At 38.5% G+C, this 27,181-nt stretch overlaps 1 protein-coding gene across 1 annotated transcript in view; it reads left to right on the top strand.

Moving 5' to 3' along the window:
• The window catches only part of armc2 (armadillo repeat containing 2), a 61,108-nt gene extending 38,865 nt beyond the window's left edge, over window positions 1–22,243 (top strand). Inside the window, exons 13-18 of the mRNA XM_002940547.5 lie at window positions 1,767–2,085; window positions 3,753–3,875; window positions 5,562–5,675; window positions 12,647–12,779; window positions 19,591–19,751; window positions 20,428–22,243. Of these exons, the coding sequence (XP_002940593.2) occupies window positions 1,767–2,085; window positions 3,753–3,875; window positions 5,562–5,675; window positions 12,647–12,779; window positions 19,591–19,751; window positions 20,428–20,582 (1,005 nt within the window). The 3' untranslated portion in view covers window positions 20,583–22,243. The remainder of the gene's footprint in view (window positions 1–1,766; window positions 2,086–3,752; window positions 3,876–5,561; window positions 5,676–12,646; window positions 12,780–19,590; window positions 19,752–20,427) is intronic.
• Window positions 22,244–27,181: the final 4,938 nt, after the last annotated feature.

Here is a 27,181-nt window from a genome sequence, read left to right as displayed (position 1 = left end):
CTCTATAACAAAAGCTCGCTGCTGCATTTCTTAGTGACAACTACCTGACAGATAAGTGCATTCATAGATGCAGGCAAGGAGAGGAAGGCCCAGACATGTCCTGCTGTGCTCTAGTCCCCATAACCAGTCCACTAAAGTTTACTGTCCACCACAAGTAAGCACCCAGTAGGTCCTTAGGTTTTTTTGCAAGGGAGCCCAGTAATTAATAACACTGCTGCTCACACTCCACTTTTTGGCAATGAAGAAATAGACCCACACAAATCTTTGTATACAGGGCTGCTCTTACCATGAGACAAGGTAAGAACCTTTACTTAGGTGGCATTGTACAGCACAAAATTGTCCATGGTAAGTTTAAGCGCATACATTCTTTTTTTTCCCAAGGTCCCAAAAGGGACCGAAATGTCGGTTGTACATGCAATTATAATACACTAATATTTATTTGAACCACAAGACCCTTGGTGCTGGTTGTGTTTGATTCGGTATATATATATATATATATATATATATATAAGTGAAGAACAGAGTGCCGCACACACAGGGACAAAAAATCTTTATTAATCCAACGTTTCGAACACTAAATGTGTTCTTCTTCAGGGACAAACAGGGTGTACAAAAACATTTTAATTAGTAGTGTGTGTAGATAGATAGACATTTTATATGACAGTGTTACTGTAAACATGACATGGGGGAATTAATATAAAAGTAGAATCTGCATTGCTAAAATATGGGTACCATTAAGGTGGCCATACAAGGGCAGATTCGAGTTCTTTAGACCGATTCATTTATATGCCCATGTGTGGGGCCCCCCGACGGGCATAGGTGGGCATATTGGGAGAAGATCTGCTCATTTGGCGACTTCGCCAAATAAGAGGATCTTAACGTGTATGGCCACATTTAGGCTAGGCAGTAAGCTTGTTTGACACACCTAGGCAGGGGAAGAATTTAGCTTGAAATGCACACTGAAGCGTTTTGGAAATTTTTGAGTGTCTGTTCTTCTCTGTTTTTGTACATTTACATTGTTTGTGCTTGTGAAATACTGGTGCTCGCTTCCTACTTAATTACTCATTTGTACTTATTTGAAGGCATGATGCTACCACCTGACATGCAAAATAGAAACATTAGCCCTTTCTCCTTTGCTGTGGTAGGACAGGGGAAGAAATCCTTCAGTACTGCATTGTTAATGTCAGAGAAAGGCTCACAAAGATTGATTGCAATGGCTCATACTGCAGAGCTATACATGTAAATGTTGTTCATTGATTATCCCAGGATAACACTATATAACAAGAACCAGGTTTTCCAGTGTGGCTAGTAATGTTTCTCACCTTTACCAGCTATTTACTTTGCTATTTTTATTTTCAGTGAAGAGTTGGTGCAATAACCTTCTGAAGGCAAAAAGCACCAGTACTAGTCCAAACTTAGTAGAGGTACATTTAAAAGAGTTACCTAACACCTAGTTGGAAGGATTAAGCTTAGTCGGTCCCTAAGATAAGTAACTGAAAGCAGCCCAGAGAATGAATCAGCAGAAAGGAAGATGGGGAGCTACAGGGAGCATCCTCAGACTTAAAGATCTTAACTGCTAAAAGGTTGTGGGTGCCTTGGCCCCAAAAAAACTGTTCAACATTTCTAGCCTACTTGTTTAGTTAAGCTTTAGTTTTCCTTTAGTTCTCCTAGCCCACTGATATAGACTGTTAAAATTACAGGCACTTTTATAACCTAACAATTGCATCTATATATTTTAAACAAATGCACCCATACCTTTGTTTCAGGACCTGGTTGTTCGCATTGTTTTTACCCTAGGAAACTTAACAGCAAAGAATAACAAGACACGTGAAATGTTTTATGAAGAACAAGGAAGTATTAAAACTATACTACGCTTGTTACACGTGTACTATGAACTTGATATAAAGGCTAGCCAGTCTATAGCCATTCAACAGGAGAAAACCATGGAGCTCAAAAAGCCTTCTGAAACTGAAGATGTCCTAATCAAATTAATAAGGGCACTAGCCAACTTGTGTATTCATCCAACTGTGGGCGCTGAACTCGCTGCTAATCGTGACTGCATTGCACTTCTAATGCAAATTCTTGGTAAGTGGGATGTATGGAGACACTCGAGCAGAATCATTGTTCATGATTGTCTGAAAATCTTTGCAGGTAATATTGTAAAAATGCTACCTACCATTGCTTTTATAAATGAGCATTTAAAACATAAAAGAAAGTAGAAGAAATTAAAGCTTTTTTCCCGGCAACTGGAGAGTGAGGGTAAAAGACACTTTCCCAAAAGATCTTTACTATATAAACCGCAACAAAGCACACACTATAAAAACCTTTCTGTGATGGCAAGTTGGTAAAATGCCTTCTGATGGAGAACAATTAAGAAAATGGATAATGATATCAGTAACTACCATTTAGATAAGATAAGACCTGCTTAAGGGCTCTGGGACACGGGGAGATTAGTCGCCCGTGACAAACCCCGTGTCTCGGGCGACTAATCTCCCCGGATTGCCATCCCACCGGCGAAAATGTAAATCGCCGGTGGAATGGCATATGGTACAGAATATGTAAAGCTTGTACAATGGCTCCTGAGGAACATTTTGATCCCCACACACTTTGCTGATGCTCCCAGGGGCCTTAAAGTAGGTCCCCATTTGCAAATTTCTGGCTTGGAGGAAAATTTGGAAGCACAGAGACATAGTTTTACTAAAAGCAGAGCCTCCTGCAGGCAAGCAGTCTGCATGGGGCTACCAAATAGCCAACCACGGGCCTTTTTTTTTAGCATCCTCGAATGCTTGGGTTGCTTTTTACACGTGGCTTACAAGTAAAAAATGCTGGGAATCCCTGTTGTAGATTATTAATGTTTGGTAGTTGACCCTTAGTCAAGTGTTGATGCAGGTCCATGGTCTCAAGACCGTGACTGTATTAGATAACCAGGGGCGTTTCTGGCCACTTAAGAGGCTCCTGTGATGCCGCCCCCCCCAAACCTACCTTTACAGCACCAGAGGAGGTCCAGGGGGGGCTGCATCGCTAGTGTAGAGAGCACAATTGCTCTTTCTGGACTAGCAGAGATGAATTTCCATTTAAAAAAACAGAAATTTGGCTCTTTAAGTGATCAGGAGTGGCTTTTTGGTGGCGCTGCTGTCTATGGCAAGTTTCTCATCCCGCCTTGTGGCAGCAGCACTGCCAACTTACCTGATCTATTTCTATATGTCTACTTCTTTCTGTCTATACTGTTATTATCTTTTTTACATGGGAAAATGAATGATTTACTTAAGTGAAGGGACACTAGATTTTTTATTTTTAGGCCTAAGCAATGCGGGGATAATTCTGGGCCTGTGGATAAATGCAGGGCAAGAATCAGCCCCTATGCTATGATGAGCTTACGGATGTGCCTGCAGACCCCAAAAGCGGATTTTGGCACCAAAATGAACAAGTATACATTTTGGTACTGAAATTCACTCCGTGTCCCTGCACCCAGGCCAACGCAGTGGCCCCAGGTGCAGGCACAGGGGTGAGCTGATTGGAGCTTAGGGGCTGATTCTCAGCCTGTGTGTATCCGAAGGGTAAGAATAAGCTCCCTGTGGCTGTAGCCTAAATGATATCTTGAAAAAGTGTGTGTGTGTGAAAAAGTTTGCGTGTGTAACAAAGAATTCTTTTATATTCTTGGTTAAATCATTGTATAGTCAGTGTTGGCATGAATTACACACTTCAGCTCTCATTTTCCCTGGTCTAATATGCTGTTTTCTTGGTTGCATTAGAATATAAGTCGATTGATGAATGTGAAGAGCTGGTGATCAATACTGCTGCAACAGTCAACAATTTATCTTTTTATCAAGATGACACTTCTGTTATTACAAAGAAAAAGCTAGAGATTTCTAAATGTAAGTCTTTCCTTTGGGTGTCCTTACCATGATCTCTGTTACATGTAAAATGTATCCTTTGAAATATAAATATATATTTTTTAATCTTTGTTGTCCAAATGCACTGAATTTCACTATGGATTTCTTTTCTGATGATTTACTCTTGATGTCCGCTGTGATTGCACTTCTATAATTGTAACTGTTGGGCTAACTGGTGTAGGTGTTAGTGCGGGAGCACTTAGGGCACCCTTGGGCCTGTAACAGTGGCAGGTGCAGGATGTGTGCCTTCTGCCTGATTAAAAGTCCTCAATGCAGTAAGTACAGGGTATCTTAGTACCTAGTATCTAGTGTCCTCTAGTGATTCTTCCGTTCAAGTCTTAAAGTATGTGCAAGGTAGGGGCATGCCAGTGTTCTTAAATTTCTGGCCGGTATAGTCTGCAACAATGGCAGTTTCTATACATCAACAGACACTTATTTGTACTTTTGTAGGTGCCGCACCTTTCAAACTACCCTTTATAATGCATAGGATTTTTTGCTGACAGGCATCAGCAGCACCAGTGACCCCTAGCAACCAGATACAAAATACACTTGGAATTTTCAGCATAGAGAGTAACAACAGAATACAAATTTAACCCTCCACAGACATCCTATTTAAAGAACACCATTTGTTCAAATAGGCAGGTGGATTATGCCTTCCATTTGTGTAGGAGGTAGCTGTAATCCAATCAGCCTACAAGATAAGTTAACTGTTTAATATTAACTCCAATATATTTCACTGTGGGACAGGCAACATTCACTTGAATAGGGGTTCTTTCCAAGCATAAAACAGCAAATAGATTTGGTGGGGAGAGGATTTTAGGAAAATAAGTTTTATCTTGAACTAATTTCATCACCTTATTTCAGTGTCTGGCTATTTTTGGGCATGACTACATCATGTGCATGAAGTTTATTTTATGTTCTCTACATTAGAGCAATAAGCCTTTGTCTATAGTCTCCATTCAATAAAGATGTAATGGGGTGATATATAAGTGAATCTGAATCAGTCTGATATTCCTATACCTTTTCTGTACATTCATTCCACCTTTCTGTAGACAGAGTCACTAGGTAATGTTGCCAAGAATGATATATCTGTTAAAATGTCGATAGCATTTTTGCCATCAAGTTACTATATAGTTTTGCAAATATTTCATAAGGGGTTGGTGATTGTAAGGTATGTTTAAATTTCGGTTAAGCTAGACTTGGCTGGGTCATTGAGAATTGTGCTATGAAGGCATGTTTAAATTACAAATACACAATTTGATCTATCCTTGATAGCAGTTCTCTTGTTATGAGTTGACCATCTGAAATGGCTGCCTCTGAGTTCTAAGCTCAGCCTTATGCCATCTCATATACCTAAGAAATCTTTTAAAATGAGAGCGATAAGTGTTGCCCTGTCCTCTCATTGAGTGCCATTAATAAATAACATTCTCAGACTAAATTTGAGAAATAGGATACAACATAAGCATCTAAGCAAAACTCAATGAGTTATTTTTCTCTCCTGTACATTATTGTTGTTCTCTATGTTCACCTAGTGAAAGTGAAATATCATTTATTTTTATAATTCTGTAATGCAGAATCTCAGTGGGTTAAAGTTTTATGGCAGTGCAATATGTGTACTTGTATTTCTAGTTCAAAATAAACTTACTCATAACTTTTTGATTTTCTAAGTGCTATTTAAATTATTACTGTGCAACAACATGGACGGGATACTTGAAGCAGCACGAGTTTTTGGCAATCTCTCTCGCTATCAAGATGTGCGCAGTTTTATGATGGAGAAGGATGGTGAGTTTCAGATAACATTAAACTTATATTTATGCACACCATATTTCGTACTTTGCATTACAGTACATGACACAGTTTCCCAGTGTTTAATAGGAGGTTGGTGTTATATTGCTAAGTGGCAGGTTTGACATTCAGGAAAGAAGCAAATGTTGCAAACATGATGTGTGATTAATAAGGGAAAATAAAATATCAAGACTTGTCCCACCATATGTGACATATGCCTTCTCTTCTAATAATGCAGTTAACCTCTTTTAGTGACCACTTTAGTGATCATTAGCTATTTCTCAGTAAATGTTACAAAATTTACTGCTTGGTAAAATTCTACCGCCACTTTAAGATTTAACAGTTTATGTTCCGCACTAGAACATTTAGTTTCAGTGTGGAAAATAATCATTGGAGTCCTTTCTCCCCTTATTACCACTTCATGGGGCAGAAAGGCAATCGCATTTCACGGATAGCAATGATAAATATTGATTTGCTAAATACTTTTCTGACTGTCAGTAAAGATTTTAATGATGACAAAATATATATATATAATATATAGTAGTTAACTTTCCCTTTAGTTACGTTTTCTTCAAATGCTCATTAAAATATATTGGTATGTATTCTGCCTACTGAGCCTTACTGTTCAGCATGTTCCAGTTCATTCATATAAATGGCAGTAGCCATACAGGTTACACTGACAAGTACGACAAGTACTTATTTAGTTTATTTTTTGCCAAATGCTTATTAAAATATATTGGTATGTATTCTGTCTACTGAGCCTTACTGTTGATGAATGGCAGTAGCCATACAAGTTACAATAACAAGTACACATTTAACCTCATACATAGACTGTAATGGAAACAGTGGTGTTAGATATTGTTAACACTTCACCTGCCGATCCCCCCCCCCGCGCGGTTATGCACCCTGCTCCCCAGCTGCTTAAGCCAATGTAGTTAAGGGGTGATTTCTAAAAACTATAAAGGAAGCAGACCCCGCGGTCCGGGTCGCCCTGCGGTGTCTGCTTCCTCTGTAGTTATGCAACTGGTGACAGATAAATCTGTGATGTATGAGTATTTCCTAAAACTTACTCTGTAGAAGGTTTTTTAATTTAATAAGACCCAACAATGAAAACTGTAGCCATATGACTATCTATCATTGTTTATAAGGTCAGAGATAGCAACTCCTTTAACCAATAAATCACTTTAGTACAGTTACTTTTTTTAACAGCAGTGCTATGACTAAACAATTAGGTATTAATCTGAATGCGTAGTTTGGGGGGTGGAAGGTGTCTTTTAAGGGCTATAAAACAATGGCAATTTTAACTGTTTTGCCACCCGAACAATTTCGCTCCCTGTGAGCAAAATGCTGAAATAGCCCCTCCATTGACTTATATTGTAATTATCTGGACCTTGCTGGTGCACTTGTGGGTCAGGAGATTATTGCTTGGAAACACTGTAGTGAGCATATTGCTTACAGGCTTCATTAACGACATTTTATTCAGATGACAGTATCTCTTAATAGATTTTGCCCCTGGCTGATTAAAGTCAGGTTAGACTACACAAGTACATAGAAAGAACAAAGGAACAGAAACATGTTTTAACTCACTGCAGCTACTGGCAGCACAATATATAATTAGTGTGCAAAGATCCATATGAAATATAAAAGATGTATATAGCTGTCAGAGTCACTTTAACATGTTCCTCGTGTACCTTTGGGGGGCATTGGGTGGGGTTTTTTTTGGGTGCCCTTTGGATTTGGCCTAGCACTGATTTTAAGTTCAAAATGTTAGTGTTTTAGTAGAACACTGTACTATTCAAACTGTTTTCCACCCACTGAGCTTTCCAGAACTGGATAGATGACATGAATCCCATTTGGCCTGTTATCTAGTTTGCATATATTAGATTTCTGCATAAAGAAACTGTGCCTCACTGAGTGGGAGTGAGAGAAGGAATTCATTCACCACTCTGTTATTTCTCTCCACTTACTTGCTTTTTCACACACTGATATTATATGCCTTGAATTCTTCTTAAATATTTAACAATTCTGGAAGTGATAGTGCAATCAATAAAGCTTGAGTTAAACATGCATTTACCCTTTTATTTTAATTATGAAACATCTCTGATTTTTGTGATTTCATACATTACACAGGGCAAACCCTGAAACTGAAAGTAGTTTCACTTTCTAACTTTTGTTCCTATTCTTCTTACGAACAGCTCTTGGGGAAGGAAGGTAGTTTAATTAAATGCCAGTCCATTGATAAGCCCTTTGTATAATGATCTCCTCCTTATCTAAAATCCTGACACTGGCTGCAGCTGCAGGGGTTTACTTATACAGGTTTCATTATCACTATTTTAACACACTACCCTTACTACAGGGGAAAGAAGTACAGGTAAAAACAAAACAATTATGTTTTTTTATAATTCAGAAATAAGGAATTTTTTAAATAAAAAAAATAGGCAGAACACATTTTCAATATAAGCCTCAATTACTGTGTTTATGTTGGACACATGTATATTGGTGGATACTGCCCTGACAACAGGAAATAAGAGAACCTTTTCCAGCCTACATTGCTCTCCTTTGTTTAATAATGGCAAGTACCAATATACTGTATATGTTTCTTGCTTTAATAGTGCTTTGCCATCCCCAAATCATTTAATGCCTTTGCCCATCCAATTTAAACTATGATTGTGCCAGGCTGTGCCTTGTATAGAGAAAATGAACGAATGTAGGGGAGTGGTGAAAACAGTACAGCCTGGCTCAGTGTGGAAAAGGAGCAGTTTGTTCTGCCTATTACTGATGTTGTGAAAAGGAACATATTATTCTCTGCAGTATAAGTTGTATAATTTCATAAGATTGTGTGCTACATGTATTGGGCTAAATATGTTAAATATCCAATTAAAATATGCTTGATATTAAAAAAGGGTACATTTCCAGTCACCCGATGACACCATACACAAGTCAATGGAGTTATTAGTTCTCATGCCCCCTGGAACCCAGATATTCAACACAAGGAGTTGCCAAACTGACCACTGACCATTAATTTAGTTGTTCACCAACTGGACAGAACAACCAGATACCAAAATATGATCAACGGTCTGTTCCCTAAGTATCTTAAAAGCCTTTCTGTGTGCCAACAGCAAGGATTTCTGGAAAACTACAAATCATCATAGGGATAAGCAAACGCATAGAATTATTATTATTCCCAATCCCCTTGAGAAAGGCTTTCTGCCAAAACCTTGGAGTTATTCTCATTTTGGCAAGTGTATACGCTATCCTGCTTTATCTTTTTCCTCATTGTGCACAACTTTGTGGTATATAAGATACTTTATGGCTATGTATAAGTGTCTGTATTTACATTGATTAGAATGGATAAATGTAATCTTTTTTAAAGTGCTACATAAAGAACAATGAATTTTATTACCACCACTGTGCTATTGGTGTTTTTTTGTGTGCAAGCCCATATATGCTTATAATGTACTGATTTTGTTACCCTATATGGGTGGTAATTTTTTGGGCTGAAATTGCACCAAATAAAAAATTGTGGTATTTGTAATTTGAGTGCCATTAATTTATATTTTCTAAAAGCATGGAAAGTCTCAGTTATGAAGAAAGATTGGCCAATTTTGGGTTGTTAATATTGGAGAGGGGGGATATTATAAGTATTTATAAATATATAAGGGGATCATATAATAATCTCTCTAATGCTTTATTTACCAGAAGGTCCTTTCCAGCAGAGATGAGGGCACCCATTCTGATTAGAAGAAGGGAGGTTCAATCTTAATATTCGGAAAGGGTTTTTTACAGTGAGAGCTGTGGAATTCTCTCCCCGAATCAGTTGTGCTGGCTGATACATTATATAGCTTCAAGAAGGGGCTGAATGGCTTCTTAGCAAGTGAGGGAATACAGGGTTATGGGACTCTTGGCTCTTAATACAAGTTGATCCAGGGACTGGTCCGATTGCCATCTTGGAGTCAGGAAGGAATTTTTCCCCTCTTTGGCAAACTAGAGAGGCTTCAGATGGGGTTTTTTTGCCTTCCTCTGGATCAACTATATTACTACGTTTACAGAGCTTATCCCTTGCCCTTTAGCCCTATATCAATTTAAAGGAGTGGTTCAGCTTCAGGTTTTTTTTAGAATGACATATTCTAAGCCACTGGTCTTTATTTTTATCTTTTAGAGTTTTTTAATTATTTGCCTTCCACTTCATTCTCCTTCCAGCTTTCAAATGGGAGTCACTGAGCCCAGCAGCCAAAAAACAATTACTCTGTGAGGCTACAATTTTATTGTTACTTTTTATTCCTTATCTTTCTATTTAGGCCCTCATCTATTCATATCCCTCTCTTTCAAACCGCCTGGTTGGTAGGTTAAATTGGACCCTAGCTACCAGATAGCTGCTGAAATTCCAAACTCGAGAGCTGCTGAACAAAACACTAAAAAATTTAAAAACCACAAATAATAAAAAATATATAACAGATATAAACTATAGTTTCTGAAGTAAACAACTTTTACCAGAGCAGACAACAGTACAAAATATTTTAATTACTTTCATTTTTTGGTGTTACTGTTCTTTTAACGTATATAAGGATATCTGTAATGCAAGCTACATATTACAGTGAGTGGTGTGCACAAAGGTAAAATTTCACATGCTTTTTTTCTCCTGCCTGTTCTCCTCCTTTCCCTTGTCCATTTTCACTTTTGTTTTTATTTTTTTTGTACTCCCCATTCTTTCTATTCAGAGCTGTCATTTTCTGTTTATCCTTTTCTCTCTCTTCACTTATTGCTTGGTCTCATTCCTTTCCTTGTCTTCTGTTTTCACCTTACTTCTTTCCAGTTTAGCTCTACATATTCAGCCCTCCTTCTATTTATACTCTCACACTTCCCCACTTTTTCTCTGCTCACCCCATCTTCCTTTTTTCCCATTTAGCTTTGCCACTTTCTCTTCGTATGTTCTTCCCCTTATTTCTGACCTCCCTGAGTACACTATACTGTACTGTAAAATACAAGCAGTGCTATATAAATAAAAATACACATTTATACAGTACATCGCTTCTGCATTTAATTTCCTGTGCAGCCAGCATTGTGACTTTCAGCTCTATGTATTATATTGTATATGTATGTTCCAAACCCCTTTCCTCACCCAGGGGTAGCATACAATGAAGACAATGATTTACAGAACATGATATTAATTTTCTGAGTTCCATTGGGTTAGGTAGGGACTCTACAGACTGTTACCCCATAACCATAAGAGGTGCAACTGGTACCCCAACAGCAAGGGTATGAATCAAGTGGAACAGCAAAACCAACAGCAGATTGTATTGTGAAGGGCATGTACAACTAAACAAACCAGCATTTCAGTCCACTCAGAAATCTTATCTAGGGAGAACCATAATCCCCTGTAAAACCACAGAAAAGCCCCACAAACAGTCAATTTTAATAAAAGTCCATGGATAAGCTTGGGCACATCAAGCAGCCTGCAGCATATGGTTTCACAAATATGCATCCAGAGAACAATTAGTACATAAGATGTAAGGCTGTCAAACAATGTACAACATATTCACAGTGTATGTAATTAAATGAACTCTTGATTCAGTAATATACCAGGGATGTAGGGTGTGCTAGCACCCTCCCACATGCTATAAAGAAGGCCTTTGCATGCTAAGGAAATAGACTCTTTTGGGGTGGTATATGTTGCACACCCACAGATGTCCTTATCTGCTGCATTGAACATTGTTCACTACTTGTCACATTGCAGTGATATTTTATGTTTTAGGCTGGCTGGTGCACTAATTGTTCTTCATGGACTTATATTGATGTCAATTACAACCCCTTCTAGGTAGCAGAAAACACTACACATGACTTACTCGGGCATATAGTAAAGCACACAGTTATGTAATATCCAATGAGAAATATTGGTACAAGAATTGGGGGTACTACAGAGCTCAGTGGTTTTCATCATATGATGCTGCATTACCAACGTGCTAGGTTGTCACTGACCACCTGCAGCCACACAAACTCAAGTTTGAGTGCTAAATGTAGTATGTAAGGCACATGTCCTCAGCATTCACTGCAAAGATCGAAACTGTCTCTAGAAGAGTACAATGCCTTTATAGCAAAAGTTTAGGAAGGCTTTTTCATTTTGTTTGATAATTGACAAAATGGCATTCATGCAGAACTGGTTTGCTGAGATGTGAGAACTTTGCTGGCCTGAACATTACATTTATAAATACATTTAATATCATTGAAAATTTGTAATCAATATACAGTATATTGGAAAGTTGCTTAAAATCAGTATTTTTTTTATCATGCTAAACACAGTTTTTCAAGTCGAACCAAGCCAGATTTCCAATGAAGCAATACCAATTTTCTTTCTTCTCATATAATACAACAACTTGTTTGCACAGGATTTAAAACCTGCTTGGGAAGAACACGGACCCATACTTACCCTTTACACTTCCAGAACAACTTGACTAAACTGGGTTTAGGTTTGGACTGAGATTCATAATGGGCCCAGGAATTTCAAGTACACAGAGGTGGTGGTTAGCATTTGGAAATAGTTATTATATGGTATCTAAGGTGGTATTTAAGGGTGTGTCTTCATGAACCTTTTTCATATATCAGTGATCGGTGATATCACTGCAGTGAGCACCAACTTTTTGCTTTTTTGGGTATGCTACCACCAATAATGCAGATATGGTTTTAAAAGTTCCTGTGATAACATAGGTGTGGTTTAAAAAAAGAGGATTGGTCAAACCTGGCTTTCATTATTGGCCCTCCGCCACCAGGTAACAAAAATTCCGGCCCTCTGTACCACAGACGCTGGACAGCAGTGGCCTATGGCATCTTACAGCCCTCTGGCATTTGCCAGAATCTACAGATTGCCAGTACGGGCCTGGTTGGGTTATGGTTTAACATTGTAACAAAGATTAAACACAGAAAGCTTTCTGAACAGTCCAGTTAAATATGCATTTTTTGCTTTTTTACCCTAGTTTACAAGTTCTTTGTTGCACTGCTGGATTCTAAACACCAGGAGGTCTGCTTCTCTGCCTGTGGTGTCCTGATTAACCTGACTGCGGAGCACAGTAACAGAGTCTTGTTGCAAGAAGAAGGTGCAGTTGAAAAGTAAGATATGAACTAAATATATACATGGTGTACTACTGGGAGTGTAATTTAGAGTTATTTTGCTTTTTTGTTTTTAAGTAAATATCAATGTATAACTTAAGGTCCCCATACACTATAAGATCCGCTCGCTTGGCGATGTCGCCAAGCGAGCGGATCTTTACCCGATATCTCCACCTACGGGACCAATATCGGCAGCTATAGTCGGCCCGTTTATGGGGACCTTTAGGTAACAGGTCCACCTGGGTAAGGAATGGAACACCAAAATACAGTATATACAGGTATGGGACTTGGGGTTTCCTGGATAAACCATCTTTCTGTCGTTTAAATCTTCATACCATACCAAATAATTTAAACATTCATTAAACCCAATTGGATTATTTTGCCTCCAATAGGGATTAATTATATCTAAGATCAAGTACAAGGTACTGTTTTATTATTACAGAGAAAAGGGAAATCATTATTAAAAATTTCAGTTATGGGAGATGGCCTTCCTTTTATTCAGAGCTTTCTGGGTAATGGGTTTCTGGATAATGGATCCAATACCTGTATTTTAATAAAATATATCAATTCATAATGCTGCAATGATGCAAACAGTGGATTTTATAAATCCATGATCTGCAATAATTCTTTGTTTAAAGCATGGCAGCATGGTCGCTTTGTGGGCTAAAGAAAGGAGATGAACTACATTGATTTATTTAGCATTACACACTGATTGCAGGGACAGATGTTACATTTTGATGATAATGCCCCTTTAAGTAACACATAACTAATTACTGCCTGTGGTAAAACTGCTTTCTGAAAATGTCCTCAAAACATGTTGCAGTTTCCCCTTTTGCCTCATATTAGTTCCTCTTTTACTTGCCACTGTAACTATGTTAAGATGCGCTATTTGTGTACAGCCTCCATATGTTTTCCTCTGTCTAAAAATACATCTAAGATTGCAAAGTCCTTTTCCACACATTTACAGTGTAACAAACACAAGCAGTCTACCTTCAGTCTACCTTCCTTCTGTAATCTCCATTTCATCTAAAATTGCTGACATTTTTTACCAAAAAACTAATTATGAAGCAGGAGTCAGCACAGTTAAGAGACTATTTCCATTACAAAATAGCTATATTTTTGGTATTTTTTGCACTTCCTGTTTCTGCCTAGTCACCGTTTGCAGCAGAGCCAGAACTATGCCCAGTGGAAGAGGCACTTAGCTAGGGCGCATAAGTGTGGGGGGGGGGGGGGGGGTTGCACTAGGACATTAGGCACATTATGTAACTCTGCTGCCCTTCTAACTCCAGCCCTGTGCAGTCAACAGACAAGCGAGCAGGTGGGATTGGTTGCAGCAGAGTGGAGCGAGGGGAGAGGTTGGTGGTACGGGTGTAGCACAGTGGTTGCTGTCTTGGTAGCAGTCTGAGAGGGGTGTGTAGAAGGTGGCGAGTGGGGTGGGGGTGCTGACAGCTGGGGCCCTACCTTGGGCACACAAAGATTATGGCCCGGCTCTGCAAAACAAATTAGAAGCTAGCAAAACATATTACCTGTCAACAGATAACAGATAAGCCCTCTGTTAAGTGAGTTGTTCCCTATCTTGGAGCCTAACAAAGGCTGCAGCTTAGGTTTTGTTTGTAATATTATATCCTTGAAAGTGCTAGTTCAACATTAATAAGTTCATGATTAGTATGTTAAACATTGGTCTTTTCTTATCAACTTTTCCATTAGTCTTTATTTTTAGAGTTTTTTAATTATTTGCCTTTTCTTCCTTTTCTTTCCTTCTGACCAAGCCAGCCAAGCAACTGTTGCTCTGTTCAACTGTTATTGTTACTTTTTATTACTTATCTTTCTATTTAGGCCATCTCCAATTCATCTTCCAGCACCTATTGACGAAAGGGAACCCTAGAGATACTGCCACTCCAGGGGCCTATGTCAGTAGATACAGCCCACATGTATCTTAAAAATCACAGATGTCATTTTGATGCTGGGTGCTGGAAATGATGACATCCCTACATAGAAAGTTTTCAGTAAATTGTGAGCGGTTTGCATCATAGCGCAAGCATAATTGTGAGCAGTTTAATGCATCGGATAAACAGTTGAGCCAAGCTACCTCCCCCCACAGAAATTACACTGGAATTATGGGAAAAACACAGCAGTATAGGTAAAAAGCAAGACAACTTCTGCCCAAAGTTGTACTTTCACTCATAAATGGGCCCCATAGTCTCTATTCTTCTTTCACAGCAAAACCAAAACCTGCTTATACCTATCTCTTTATAATGGCTGTGCATATTATGTATATCTGCCTTTCTTAAAGAATAAGTAAACATGTTTTTTTTTTTTTGACTGCCAACAACGTACGGCGCCATACGTCGTTTGCAGAGAGAATCTTTATCTGCCAGAGGCGGCATGTGCTGCTTCTGCAGAGAGTTCTTAGCGATGACAGCACCCTGGGTAACGAGCCGGGGGGGCTGTCATGACAGTCCTGCGACACCGATCGTCGCAGGACCAACCTCCAAGCAGCAGATGCTTGGTCCTCCCACTGACTTCCTGCAGAATGGAGGACCAGGACTGCAGCACCAAGGACAAGGCAAGCTTCAGGACAGGTAAGGGTGATTTTTTTTTGCATTTATACACACTTACATACACTTACACACATACAGCACACAATTTAGCAGTTTTTTGGGTTTTTTTTCATTTTGCAGTTATATACACTTATATAGACACTTACACACTGTCTCACAATTTTTACATGTGTACTCACATGTATACTTAAACACTTTTTTAAATTTTTCTCATTTTACATTTTTGTTTTTAGTTTCTTTTCGTTTATTTTGACAGCGTGATTATTGGATCAGATATTCTGACCACTAATTACGCTGTTGTGTGACTTATTTTGTTGTTTTACTGATTTGCCCAATTTTTGTGGTTTTCTGGGTTTTTCTGTATAGCTATTGGGTGTTACGGCACATAATACGCTGACAGGGGGCTCTGTGTGCAAAAGCTGTGTTGGCAGATGAGAAATCCTTATGGGCTATTTTCATTTTGGGGTCAGTATATACCACAGATTTTGGTATATCTATGCATATTGGGCATCAAACTGTTCAGTAGACCTTAGGTGTTCCTATTTGGGGTGATGTGCCTTTAGCTCCAAGAAATTGTGAGAGATAAATGCAGCAAATTGCAACATTTGTATGCAATTTTCTGAAATGTCATAAAAATCAACAAACTTGGGAAAGCCTTGCGGCTTGGTACTTTGGAGTAAAAAGAAATGTGTACCCATTATTTCCAAAAATATATGACTTTCTGGGGTGAGTGTACTTTTTTGTAACATTATCCCACATAAAAGATGTAAATGTATCACATTGGGGCCCCTACATGCTACATATTTAGGTAAACCTATACATATTGGGCATCAAACTGTTCAGTGGACCCCTGGCATTCATATTTAGGGTGTTTTATCTTGGTACCTAAAGCTATGTGGGAGATAAGATGCTGCAAAGTAGAAGCTTTGAGGGGATTTTTGGAAATGTCATCAAAATTGCTAAATTTAGAAAAGCTTTGCGGCTTGGTACTTTGGAGTAGAAAGACATGGTTATCCATTTTAGATTCGGGGGAAAAATATATGACTTTCTGGGGTGAGCATACTTTTTACTAGCTTTATCCCACATATAATGATGTAAATGTGTTGATTTTGCTGGAGCTGAAATGACAAAAATGATAGATCATATGGGGGTATGTTCACATTGGGGCCCCTACATGCCACATACTTAGGTAAACCTATACATATTGGGCACCAAACTATTCAGTGGCATTCATATTTAGAGTGTTTTATTTGGTTAACCATAGACTGGAAGCTGGAAGATCTTTTAAAAATTTCACAAATTTTGATAAAAACCTATAAATTTAGGAAAGCATTGCGGTTTGATAGTTTAGAGTAGAAAGACAGTTGTGCCTACTCTGGATTCCCCATAATCTGTTCTTAAACCTTCTGTTAGTTGAATTTTTGGCCTTTGGAAATTTGCTAGTGTACTGCTGGGAGTTTCTGACCTATACAAGTGAGAAATCTCCATAAAACTATATATATTTGGTATTTGCACGTTCAGGAGACATAGGACTTTCCAAATCAGTTGTATTTCCGTGCATAAAATAATTTTTGTTTCTGGTATTTGTGTTTATATTATGGAAAATTTGATTTTTTTTTTTTCATTTTTAGACATTTTGAAGCCTATATCTTGTTACAGAATTGGAATTACACAAAAATACCATATTTTGAAAGCTTAGGTTGTCCTGAAAAAATCTATATATTGTTTTTAAAAGTCCCCCTGTGGAAAGGCCCCTAAAGTTAAACAGTGCAAAAATGTTTAAAAACTGTCTGGCAATACAAGTTCTGCTTTGACCAAAACAGCTGGCAGTGAAAGGGTTAAACTTACTCCATACAGCCCCCAGAAAAACACACCTGTTCTCTGAACAGCAGCTCTCTTACTGAGTTCCTTGTATAGCATGAAGCTCTCTAGACTATAATGACCTCAAAGACCTGCCTACTGCATGCCCAATTGTTTTTAATTGGAGGAGGCTGTGAGCATGCCCAGTAGGCACCTCTTTGGGGTCTTCATAGTCAGAGAGAGAAGGAGTCAAGCAGCTGTGACCGGTGATTTATGCTGTTTGATTCTTGACATTGCATTACCTTGGGTCTATCTGTCTGTGCCTTACTCAACAAAACTGTATATGAAAGCCCTGATGGCCTACTGTATAAAGCTATTACTAAATACAAACAAATGCATGCAAGCAAACACATACACAATTTCCCCTAAAAATTACAGTTCAGTATTGGGGCCCATAATATATATTATACATTATATATAGCGAGACTACCCCAGAATGCTCGGGACCTGGGGTTTTCTGGATAAGGGATCTTTCCATAATTTGTATCTCCTACCTTAAGCCTAATAACAATTTTTTTTTATACCCAATAGGATTGTTTTGGCTCCAATAAGGATTAATTATATCTTAGTTGGGATCAAGTAGAAGGTACTGTTTTATTATTACAGAGAAAAAGGAAATTATTTTTAAAAATTTAAATTATTTGCTTATAATGGAGTCTATGGGAGATGGCCTTTCCTTAATTCGGAACTTTCTGGATGATGGGTTTCCGGTTAAGGGATCCAATATCTGTACTGTAGCAACATACCCTCTGTGAGCGAGTCTCACACTGCCTGCTTGCCAATTTAATAATTGGTGAGTGGGCTCCTTTACTACCACACACACGGCTGAAACCGCAGCTGCTCTATCATGGCATTGTATCAAATATGAAACATTCTAATTGATTCTGTGAGAGCCATGTCAGCATTTGTATAACTGTAATGTTTTGCACTACCCTTCAAGCTGTCTCATATATGGGGAAGGTAAAATAAATATTAGTTATGATAATAAAGTGTGTACTGTCACTGAGATTGTCCTATATTTCAATTAATATTCTCTGTCTTTGAGGTGAATAAGTCCTTTAGCGCTGATTTCTGTTTAGGGCGCCCAGAGACCGCCACCATATCCCCCGTATTGTTTGTTTAATAGCTTTTCAGTAGATTTTATTTCATGGTTTCTTTTCCTTTTCTGGTAAAGCATCTGAGTTGGATACTGGCCCTCATATATGAACTGGTTAAAAACACTGCTTACAGTGCGTTGTTGTCTCTGGGACTATGGCCTGAGCAATGCTACTGTTAGGCAATCTTAGCAGCAGTTATTGAGGAATACAATAAATATCTGGTGCTAAAGCCACTAATAACACGACACTGCAGGCTCAAAATACCGAGCACTGCAGGCAATCTGTAAGTCAGGCCAGTAAGTCTAATTCCAGTTCATTTAAACCAAGCAATACATCAGCAAACAGAATTTATATCTTGCCTTTTTATTGTAGGGACATACTACCCTTTATTTAAGGGCATTAAATAAAAGGGCATATTAGAGTAATAAAAATCTATTAGACAAAAAAAAAAAAAAATATATATATATATATATATATATATTGTATATATACTGTATATATATATTTTTAAATTTTTTGGATCATAGATTTGTTACTGTTATTTTACCACTTTTAAACCACTATTTTTTTCACTTTTTTATAGAAATTAGTAAGGGGGAGGGACGGGTTATAAATACACAGATTCCAACATGTAAATATTGGATCGCATTTTGACATCATGCAAGAACAGAAGTTCAAAGCTTAATTCCATTGCTATATTACAGTACCAGACTTGGCACTTTTGCATTATACATATGTAAGCAATTCCCCATCCTCTTGCACCCTAACACTTTTCCCACTGGCTGAAAGATAAATAAGTACAGGTATGGAACCTGGAGTTTTCAAACATACATATAGGGGCTGCCCACAGTTCTTTTCATTTAAAGTATATGCAAAGTAACTAATTCTGTATTGTGTTCCTGCTAAATATACATATTAATATTACCTCCTCACCCCAAGATAAATTTTTGCTTAGGCATTGTGTCAGCACCAATGCAATGGGCCCAATGCAATGGGCAGGGTTATCCAGTTGAAGTGCTAATAAGACTGATATTTGAGGGCAATCTATAATTATAGGGTTGCTTTTATGACAATACTTCCTCTTTCTATGACCTAGTTAACCTAGTTATGTGTTATGGGCAACCCTTTAAGTTGCTGGGTTTAAACCCCAGACATGAAGCCTCCTGGATTGTGGGTTATGATATGTAAGTGTGACTTCACACAGTCTATCTGTTGGTAGATTTCAGTTATGATTTATTACACCATGCATTGTATTTTGTCTAACAAAAGTCTCTACTTTAATTCCTAACACAGAATGATTGACTGTTTGCGGGACTTTGCTTCTTCTGATTGGCAGCTGGCTGGGTTGTTGTGCCAGGCACTATGGAATTTTCATGAAAATCTAGAATATGCAGAGCCATGCTTTGCAGCTCAAGAGGCTGTTTCTCTCCTGGAATTGCTGGCATATCTACTAGGTGAGAAAGGAGTGGGAGAAAGCAAACATCCTATAAATATATCAAACATGTTTTCATGTATTCTGCAAAGAGACTTATGTGTAGAGGAGAGGGAGTACTAGTGCACTATAAATCAATGAATGTCTGGGTATTTATTAGACATCTCTTCCTGTTTATAACGGTGTGTCTATTATCAGCACTAAATCTGGCCATACACTCACCAATATTATCGTACCAAACGAGGTTTCGTACATTATTTGGTGCGTGTATGGTGGATTGGCGAGGCGACCAGTATCGCAAAAGCCTTGGATATCGGTCGTCTCATTGATTGGGTGGGACAAAAGATTTTGTTCGGGCGCTGTTGAAGGCACCTGAGCAAAAGCTGTGTTATGAGCTAAATTGTCTCATAGGGGTAGAATTCCTACTGTTTTTACCTTCTAATCGATTCTGCTCTAAACCTTAGTGGAGGGTACGAGCGACTGTGGGTCACAGGAAAGAGCATAATTATAACTTTTTTGGGCACCTTTACCTTACCATTTCTAGGCTGTGGCTGAGCTACTGCTTGTTTTGCAGGCTGATCCACTTACAATTTCCACCGTGTTGTCCTAGTAGCTTTCCATTTATTGCAGAAATATTTGTAGCCACAACAACATGGCAACAGTTAGTATATTTATTTTGGTTTTCCATCTTTTTGCAGATGAGCAAACAGCTTTGGACAACAGATTAAATGAAGAGTTAACAGAATATCACAAAGCGTGCTGGGAAGTGGAGTTCAAACCTGTGGCATTTCAGCTCCTGGAAAGGCTTAAAAGGCATCATTCCTGTTTAGAACCGCTGCCTTCTCCAGTGTAGTCTTCACTTTGGTTTTCCAGTTTGTATTTATATAAAGAGATGATGTTGTAAGTTATTTATATAAATGTTACTGTGTGTGCTAGATAACTGCAGTGCATGTCTTGTTTACAAAAAAAAATAATAACTTTCTATTGGTTCTGTTAATATATTTAAGATACTTGAAAATTATCTTTAAAGGGGCAGTTTACCTTAAAATTAATGGAGTCCTCCACCCAATAAAAAGTGAATAATGAAAAAAAACTTAATTCAAAGCAACTTTACAATATACAGAAATAAAAAATGTTCAGTAATTAAAGGTAATATAGGGATCTTTTACTCAACTCTGAGGTGTAAGTACTAGCATGCACCCCCTTAGTGCTTACTTAAGAAGCACTTGCAGCCAGGGGAAAGTTACGCTTTGCTCCTTGTGAAAAGTGAAAATCCAGTGTGAGGGGTGAAGCACAGCATCAATGTGTCCTTAGTGGCTGCCACAGGACAGGAGGTAAGGACTGATCCCTTTTGGGCCTTCTCCTCCTGTTGTTCCCTAACTTAAGTTATGGGACAGAATAAGAATGAGAAAAAGAATAGCCAATTGTGGCCTTCATTGCACTTTGCATACTGTGTTCTTCTCCATAAATGGACCCCAAATATGCCTCTTTTTTCTGCTTTCCTGGCCCTGACTCCTGAAACAATGTTGCAAGCAAGTTGATTGAAATTCATTAAAAGACCTAGAGGAGATCTAACTCCTGTTACACTTTTTTAAAGGACATGTAAAACTTTCATGGGGGGAAATTAGGCACCCCCAGTAAAATACTCCTTTTTAGAGAAAATGTCATGGGGCTGTGGAAATGTGCTTCACGGGCCTTTTCATAATTCTCCAGCCCTTTGCCTATTGGCCATTGTACATACGCATTTGAGTAAAACGTGCTAGAGTCTATGCAAGGGACATGTGGGCCACAGGGAGAAAAGTAAAATGTTGGTGCAGCTCTTATTTTTTTTACAGGTTTTGTTTTCTCGGAAATCCAAACCCATGGGGAAAAATTTGTGATTTACACGTAACTTTAAAAGCACTGAAAACCTTGAGTAAATGTATATTGGAAAGTCGCTTATGATATTTGATTTCATTATGCAATACAATGGTATTTGGGTGGAGGACCCCTTTCAGTGTGTTTAAATCAGTGATATCCTGAGGCAACTTGCAGACAGTTTTCATTTTTATTTTTCAGTTTTAGAATGGTTTGCCATTATAGTCTGCTCTTTTCCTGCCGGTAATTTACTGTACTCTCTGGTTGCTGGGATCAGCGACCCTAACAAGAAGAAAGCTGATTCTGCTAAAACTACATTGTTTAGATTTGTGTCACTTTTCTTTCTGATCAGACCCGCTTCTAATTATCCTCCAGTCTGCAATGGTAACTACTGTACAGTTGCTAGAGTTAACAGGACCCAACCTACCAGTTTAGTTTAGCTTCCAGACTTCCAGAGAGCTATAAGTTATTTTCAAGGTGGACTGCCCCATTCTTTATAATAGAAATGGCTTTCTACAAAATTGCAAATGTTCCTTAATTTTTCAATCTATGAAAACACTGTGTGATCCATGGAATTTGCTTGAAAATTATTGAACGGGATACTGTCATAACAAGATTACTATCTTTTTATGATAATAAAATTTATTTTTTACATAACATTTAATATTATTCTATTTTCTTAATATTCTTCATATTAGTTGTGTAGAATTAATATATTTACATGATTCAGTGCATCTGTGTATTTTGGCTTAGCTAAGCTTTGTTATCTTAACCTGATCATAAATGCTAAGGTAAGCTCAATTAGTAAGGAGCATCTCTGCCTGGTTTGTCTGCCCATGTGTTGGGTCAAATCAGACTGGTCCCCCAGGCCATAGAGCAGGTCTGCTTAGATCTACTGGACAAGGATTGCTTCTACTGGCTGATGTGGAGCTTGCTTCATAACATTGTCAAACATGCCCAAAATATACCCAGCCAGGTATTACAGAAATACACAAGTAAGCATTTTTGCACCAAAATCCACTAGATTGGCTGTTTATTGGTCAGTATTTATACTCAGGCCAAGAAACTCCCCATTGTGTACTAAACAGTACAAATCACCTATGGTGATATGTACTGTTTTGTCGCCCCAGCAATGTATAGCTTGTGGCAGGGAGACAAAATGCTACAGGAATGCACTTTAGTACTGTCACTAAACAAGAGAGGGTATGATCATCCTGATTTCCATTCACTTTGAATAGGGGGACATTTGTAGCATTAGTATTCCTCCCTCTCTCAGAACAATAATTGTGACGGTGTCAAAACCCTGCAAATCTTGGATGGGTTATAAAATCCTATGGATGTTGGACTGTCCATTGAGGCCTGGAAGCAAACAACAGGATTAGCATAATGTGGCCAAAGTGGCAAACCTTTATGTCTATACTAAGCTTAATATAGAGAACATAGGTAGAATCATTAGATAAAGCATACCAGGGTTTCTTTCGCCTGTTTAGGTCCCTACTGTTTCACTTTAAAACCTAAAGGGAAATTTGAATGTATTTAATAAGGATATTCTATTCAACACATGCAGATGGCATTCGGTGTAGGACTGCGCCCCCCATGATACCAGAGTAGTTCCCAGTAGCAATATGCAGATCACTAATCATTGTACACTTACTAGTCTCAGGGAATGCTGGAAACATCATCATCAAATGGTAACCAATGAGATATTTTTTTTGTTTTTAAAGAAAATAACTTTTTGTTCTGAGAGGGATGTAACTGGTTGTTTAATTATTTATATGTGTGATAAATATGTTAGTGGCACAACTATAAGTGAACAAATCAGAGCACAGTTGCCAGTTGACTGGTACTTGAGCATAAGTGAAGTTCACAGACTCATTTTCTACCTTTCTTATCCTCTCTGCCGTATTGCCATCATTTTTCTCACAACCCTCCTAAAACCTGAACTTCTTTCAAAGTGTGGAAGACTTATGTACCCTGTAGAATTCAGTCCCTTCTAAGTGGTTTTTGTTCAGAGTTACAGCTCTCTTCACTAGAACGCCACGCGCCTGACCTTCCAACCCCAGGCCTCTGCTGCTCATTTCAGCTCCCAGCTGTATTGGGCCTCATTTATAAAAAGTGTCCAGTAACCCATGGCAACCAGTCATATGTTTGCTTAATTGCCAAGTGTTTGTAAGTAAGCCCCGCTATCACTGGAGAATGCTTATGGGACGAATTCTATGCTTCCTGAACTGATCCTCTTGCAAAGTAGCCTTCTCCAAGTATAACAATGTTCCTTTACTTTTCAAATAGATATTCACAGTTATAATCCATGCTGAAGATTTTCATTTTTTTTCTTCAGGAATCTGGGCACCACCCACTATGTAAAGTAGAGTGAAGTTCCAGAATCCATCACTTTACAAGGAAACATGGTTTGGGATGGGTTGGATCACTCTGAGCCTAAGGGGAGTGGAATGATCCCTGTGAGCACAGGCAGGCTATCATGGCTTTCACTGTCTGCTTAATATATGTCTCCTCTGTCACAGGAAGAAGAATATCAACGTTTGAGTTTTAAATCTGTCAACTTGTGTCCTTCACCCTATGCCTTCACATAAACACAAACCTAATTTATTAACTACCATTGCAGGAAAGATTACATTTGATTATATTTAGCATTAGTAGAAACAATTTTACCCCTTTACATTTAGGCCTCTAATATGGATATTCAACTAACTTCTGTGGGAAGAGTAACAAATGAACAAAAAGCTTAGGAGACTCATTTTACTAGTTCTACTTTCGCCCATTGACCAGATGTTGTTATGAGGCATTCTACAGATGTTTGCTATTTATGGAGCTTCCTTTTTCTCTTTGCATATGCCAGGGGCCCAGGCCACTTCTTTTTCTTTCTATCTTCACCCACTCTTGGTGAGCTAATTGCTTGGTTTTAAATACAGCCTGAGAGTTGATGACACTCAAATCTATTTATTTTCGCTTGACCTTACTCCCACAATCCAAGCAAGAGTAACAGTCTATCTAAATGGAACTGACTCATAGATGTTAAAGCATTGTCTGAATTAGGTATTTTAGAGACCAACCCATTACATGCTGCATGGTTTGGTCACACATGCACTTATTCCACTGATTGTCATGCAAACTACCATACCACTGGTTCCAGAAACATGTCATACAAAATGTTCATTAAGGTCTTGCCGAAGATGAGGTTAGCCTTGACTCACTATAATATGGCTGTTTTCCACTGGATGCCCAGTGCTTTCCCATCTGTAGCTGAACATAGAAAAAGAATTCTATAAATGATGCAAAGACACACTGAATAATTGGTCAGGATACCTATCACAGTAATAGCTGACGTAGAGACTGCTTGCATATAAAATCAGAGAGGAAGACTTGCAGAGGAATGGACTGCTAGCATTGAAATGCAAGTGGTGTTTAGAGATAACGTAATTAAAGGGGAAATGTCATTAGTAAAAAAACACACGCAACTGCAGTGGTGGTTAAATATATCTGTTTTATATACAGTATAAAGACATATAGGGCCCGATTCACTATAGTGCGATAAAACGTGCGCTATTTATAGCGTGCGGTAAAAATGTTATCGCGTCTTAATTTTCGTGACTTTTCGCACGATTCACTATAAGCATACTTGCGCTATTTTACGCGCGGTATTTCATGCGATATTTTTGTCGCGATAAATAACGTGCGCGGTATTTTTCGCATGCACGCTATTTATCGCATGCACTAATTGTCACGACATTACTCACGCGACAATCGGCAGCATAAAATTGGCGACATTTTGCACTGGGAGAGCACAGAGTGCTAGAGAGGTGCTGTATAAATGTTTATTTGCAAAAAAAAAAACCCCAAAAACCAATAAAAATCTAAGTAAGAAAAAAAAAGAAGTGCTAGAGTTATCACACTCGGCAGAAAATACGCTACCTACTAATTAACACAAGTTGTTGCCCGCGACTATTATTTTTTGAAGCCTTTGGCAATTTTTGGACGTACGGGGAATTTTCGTGTGGGGAATTTTTTTATGCGTTTTGCCATTGGCGGATTGTTTTGTGAAACGCATGAAAAAATTTGCTGCGGAAAAATTCGCCGCACGTCCAAAAATTCGCTGCAAATCCATGCCTGGCGAAACATTTCATCACTTGTAGTCGCATATAAATAGTCGCGCAAATGAACGCACGCCATGTTAGCCATACACGCCAATACTTTCATAAAATTACTGTATTAAAAATGACCATTTCCCTGCAAACTGGCAGCTGCGTCACTCTAGGGGAAACACATACCGTATTTTTCGGACCATAAGACGCACTTTTTTTCCCCCAGAAGTGGGGGGAAAAAGTCCCTGCGTCTTATGGTCCGAATATAGCCTACCGATATACTTTAAAAAAATGTTTTTACTTGCCCATGTGGTCTCCGCAGGGCCCTCCTCTATTTGCCGGCGCTTAGCTATGGCGCTGTGCGCATGCACAATGACGTGCATGCCCATACGCATGCGCGTCATTGTGCATGCGCCAGAGCTAAGCGCCGGTGAATAGAGGAGGGCCCTGCGGAGACCACACGGGCAAGTAAAAACATTTTTTTAAAGTATATCGGTAGGCTATATGCTGGTACAGGTGGGGGGCAATATGTTGGGTGCTGCTGGTACAGGTGGGGGGCAATATGTTGGGTGCTGCTGGTACAGGTGGGGGGCAATATGTTGGGTGCTGCTGGTACAGGTTGGGTTTTAATGCACATAAAATATTTTAGGACACTTTGTTTCAGAATCTTTTTTTCTTCATTTCCCTTCCCAAAAAATTGGTGCATCTTATGGTCCGGTGCGTCTTATGGTCCGAAAAATACGGTACTTGAATAAATAGCACTTTTATTGCCATATTTTATTGGCAAAAGCTCATTTACTGTACTTTTCTATAATTATTATACCTAGTAATGTATTTTGTGCGACTAAAGATGTACCGCTATTGTACTGTATAATATCCCGACTAAATATTTTGGCGACAACATATTCATCCGCTATAGTACTGTATATTTTGGCGACTAAATATTCACCGCTATAGTACTGTATATTAGTAGCGAAATTCCATACATGCCAAGACTTTAGTAAAATTGAGTAAAAAGACACATACTTGAATAAATAACACTGTAAGTCCATATTTTATTGGCAAAAACTCATTTACTGTACTTTTCTATAATTTTTCGCCTGCCTGTAGTAGGTGTTAATTTTCGCATAGCCGAATGCGATATTTAGCGCGCCTAAGTGATAGTGATTCATGCGATCGTATACTTTTGAGCGCGGAAATTAACGCATGCGTTAAAACTAGCGCGAAAAATACCGCATGCGAAAATGGCGACTTAACGCATGTGATAATACTATGGTGAATCACGCGCTAATTATCATGACAAATTTAACGCAAAAAAGCGTGCGATAATTTTTATCGCACTTTAGTGAATCAGGCCCATAGTGTTTTTTTCTTACAGTTAATGGCTATTCAACAACTTCTGGACTGTTCCTCCGTATATTTTTCCAGCTGCAAGCGATACACTCATGCTGTGTGCCACTGATAGTTTTCAGCTTGTCTGACTGGTTTATCAATT

The sequence above is a fragment of the Xenopus tropicalis genome, chromosome 5 (genome assembly GCF_000004195.4).
Source record: "Xenopus tropicalis strain Nigerian chromosome 5, UCB_Xtro_10.0, whole genome shotgun sequence".
Classification (NCBI taxonomy): domain Eukaryota; kingdom Metazoa; phylum Chordata; class Amphibia; order Anura; family Pipidae; genus Xenopus; species Xenopus tropicalis.
This window is presented reverse-complemented; position numbering and strand designations above follow the sequence as displayed.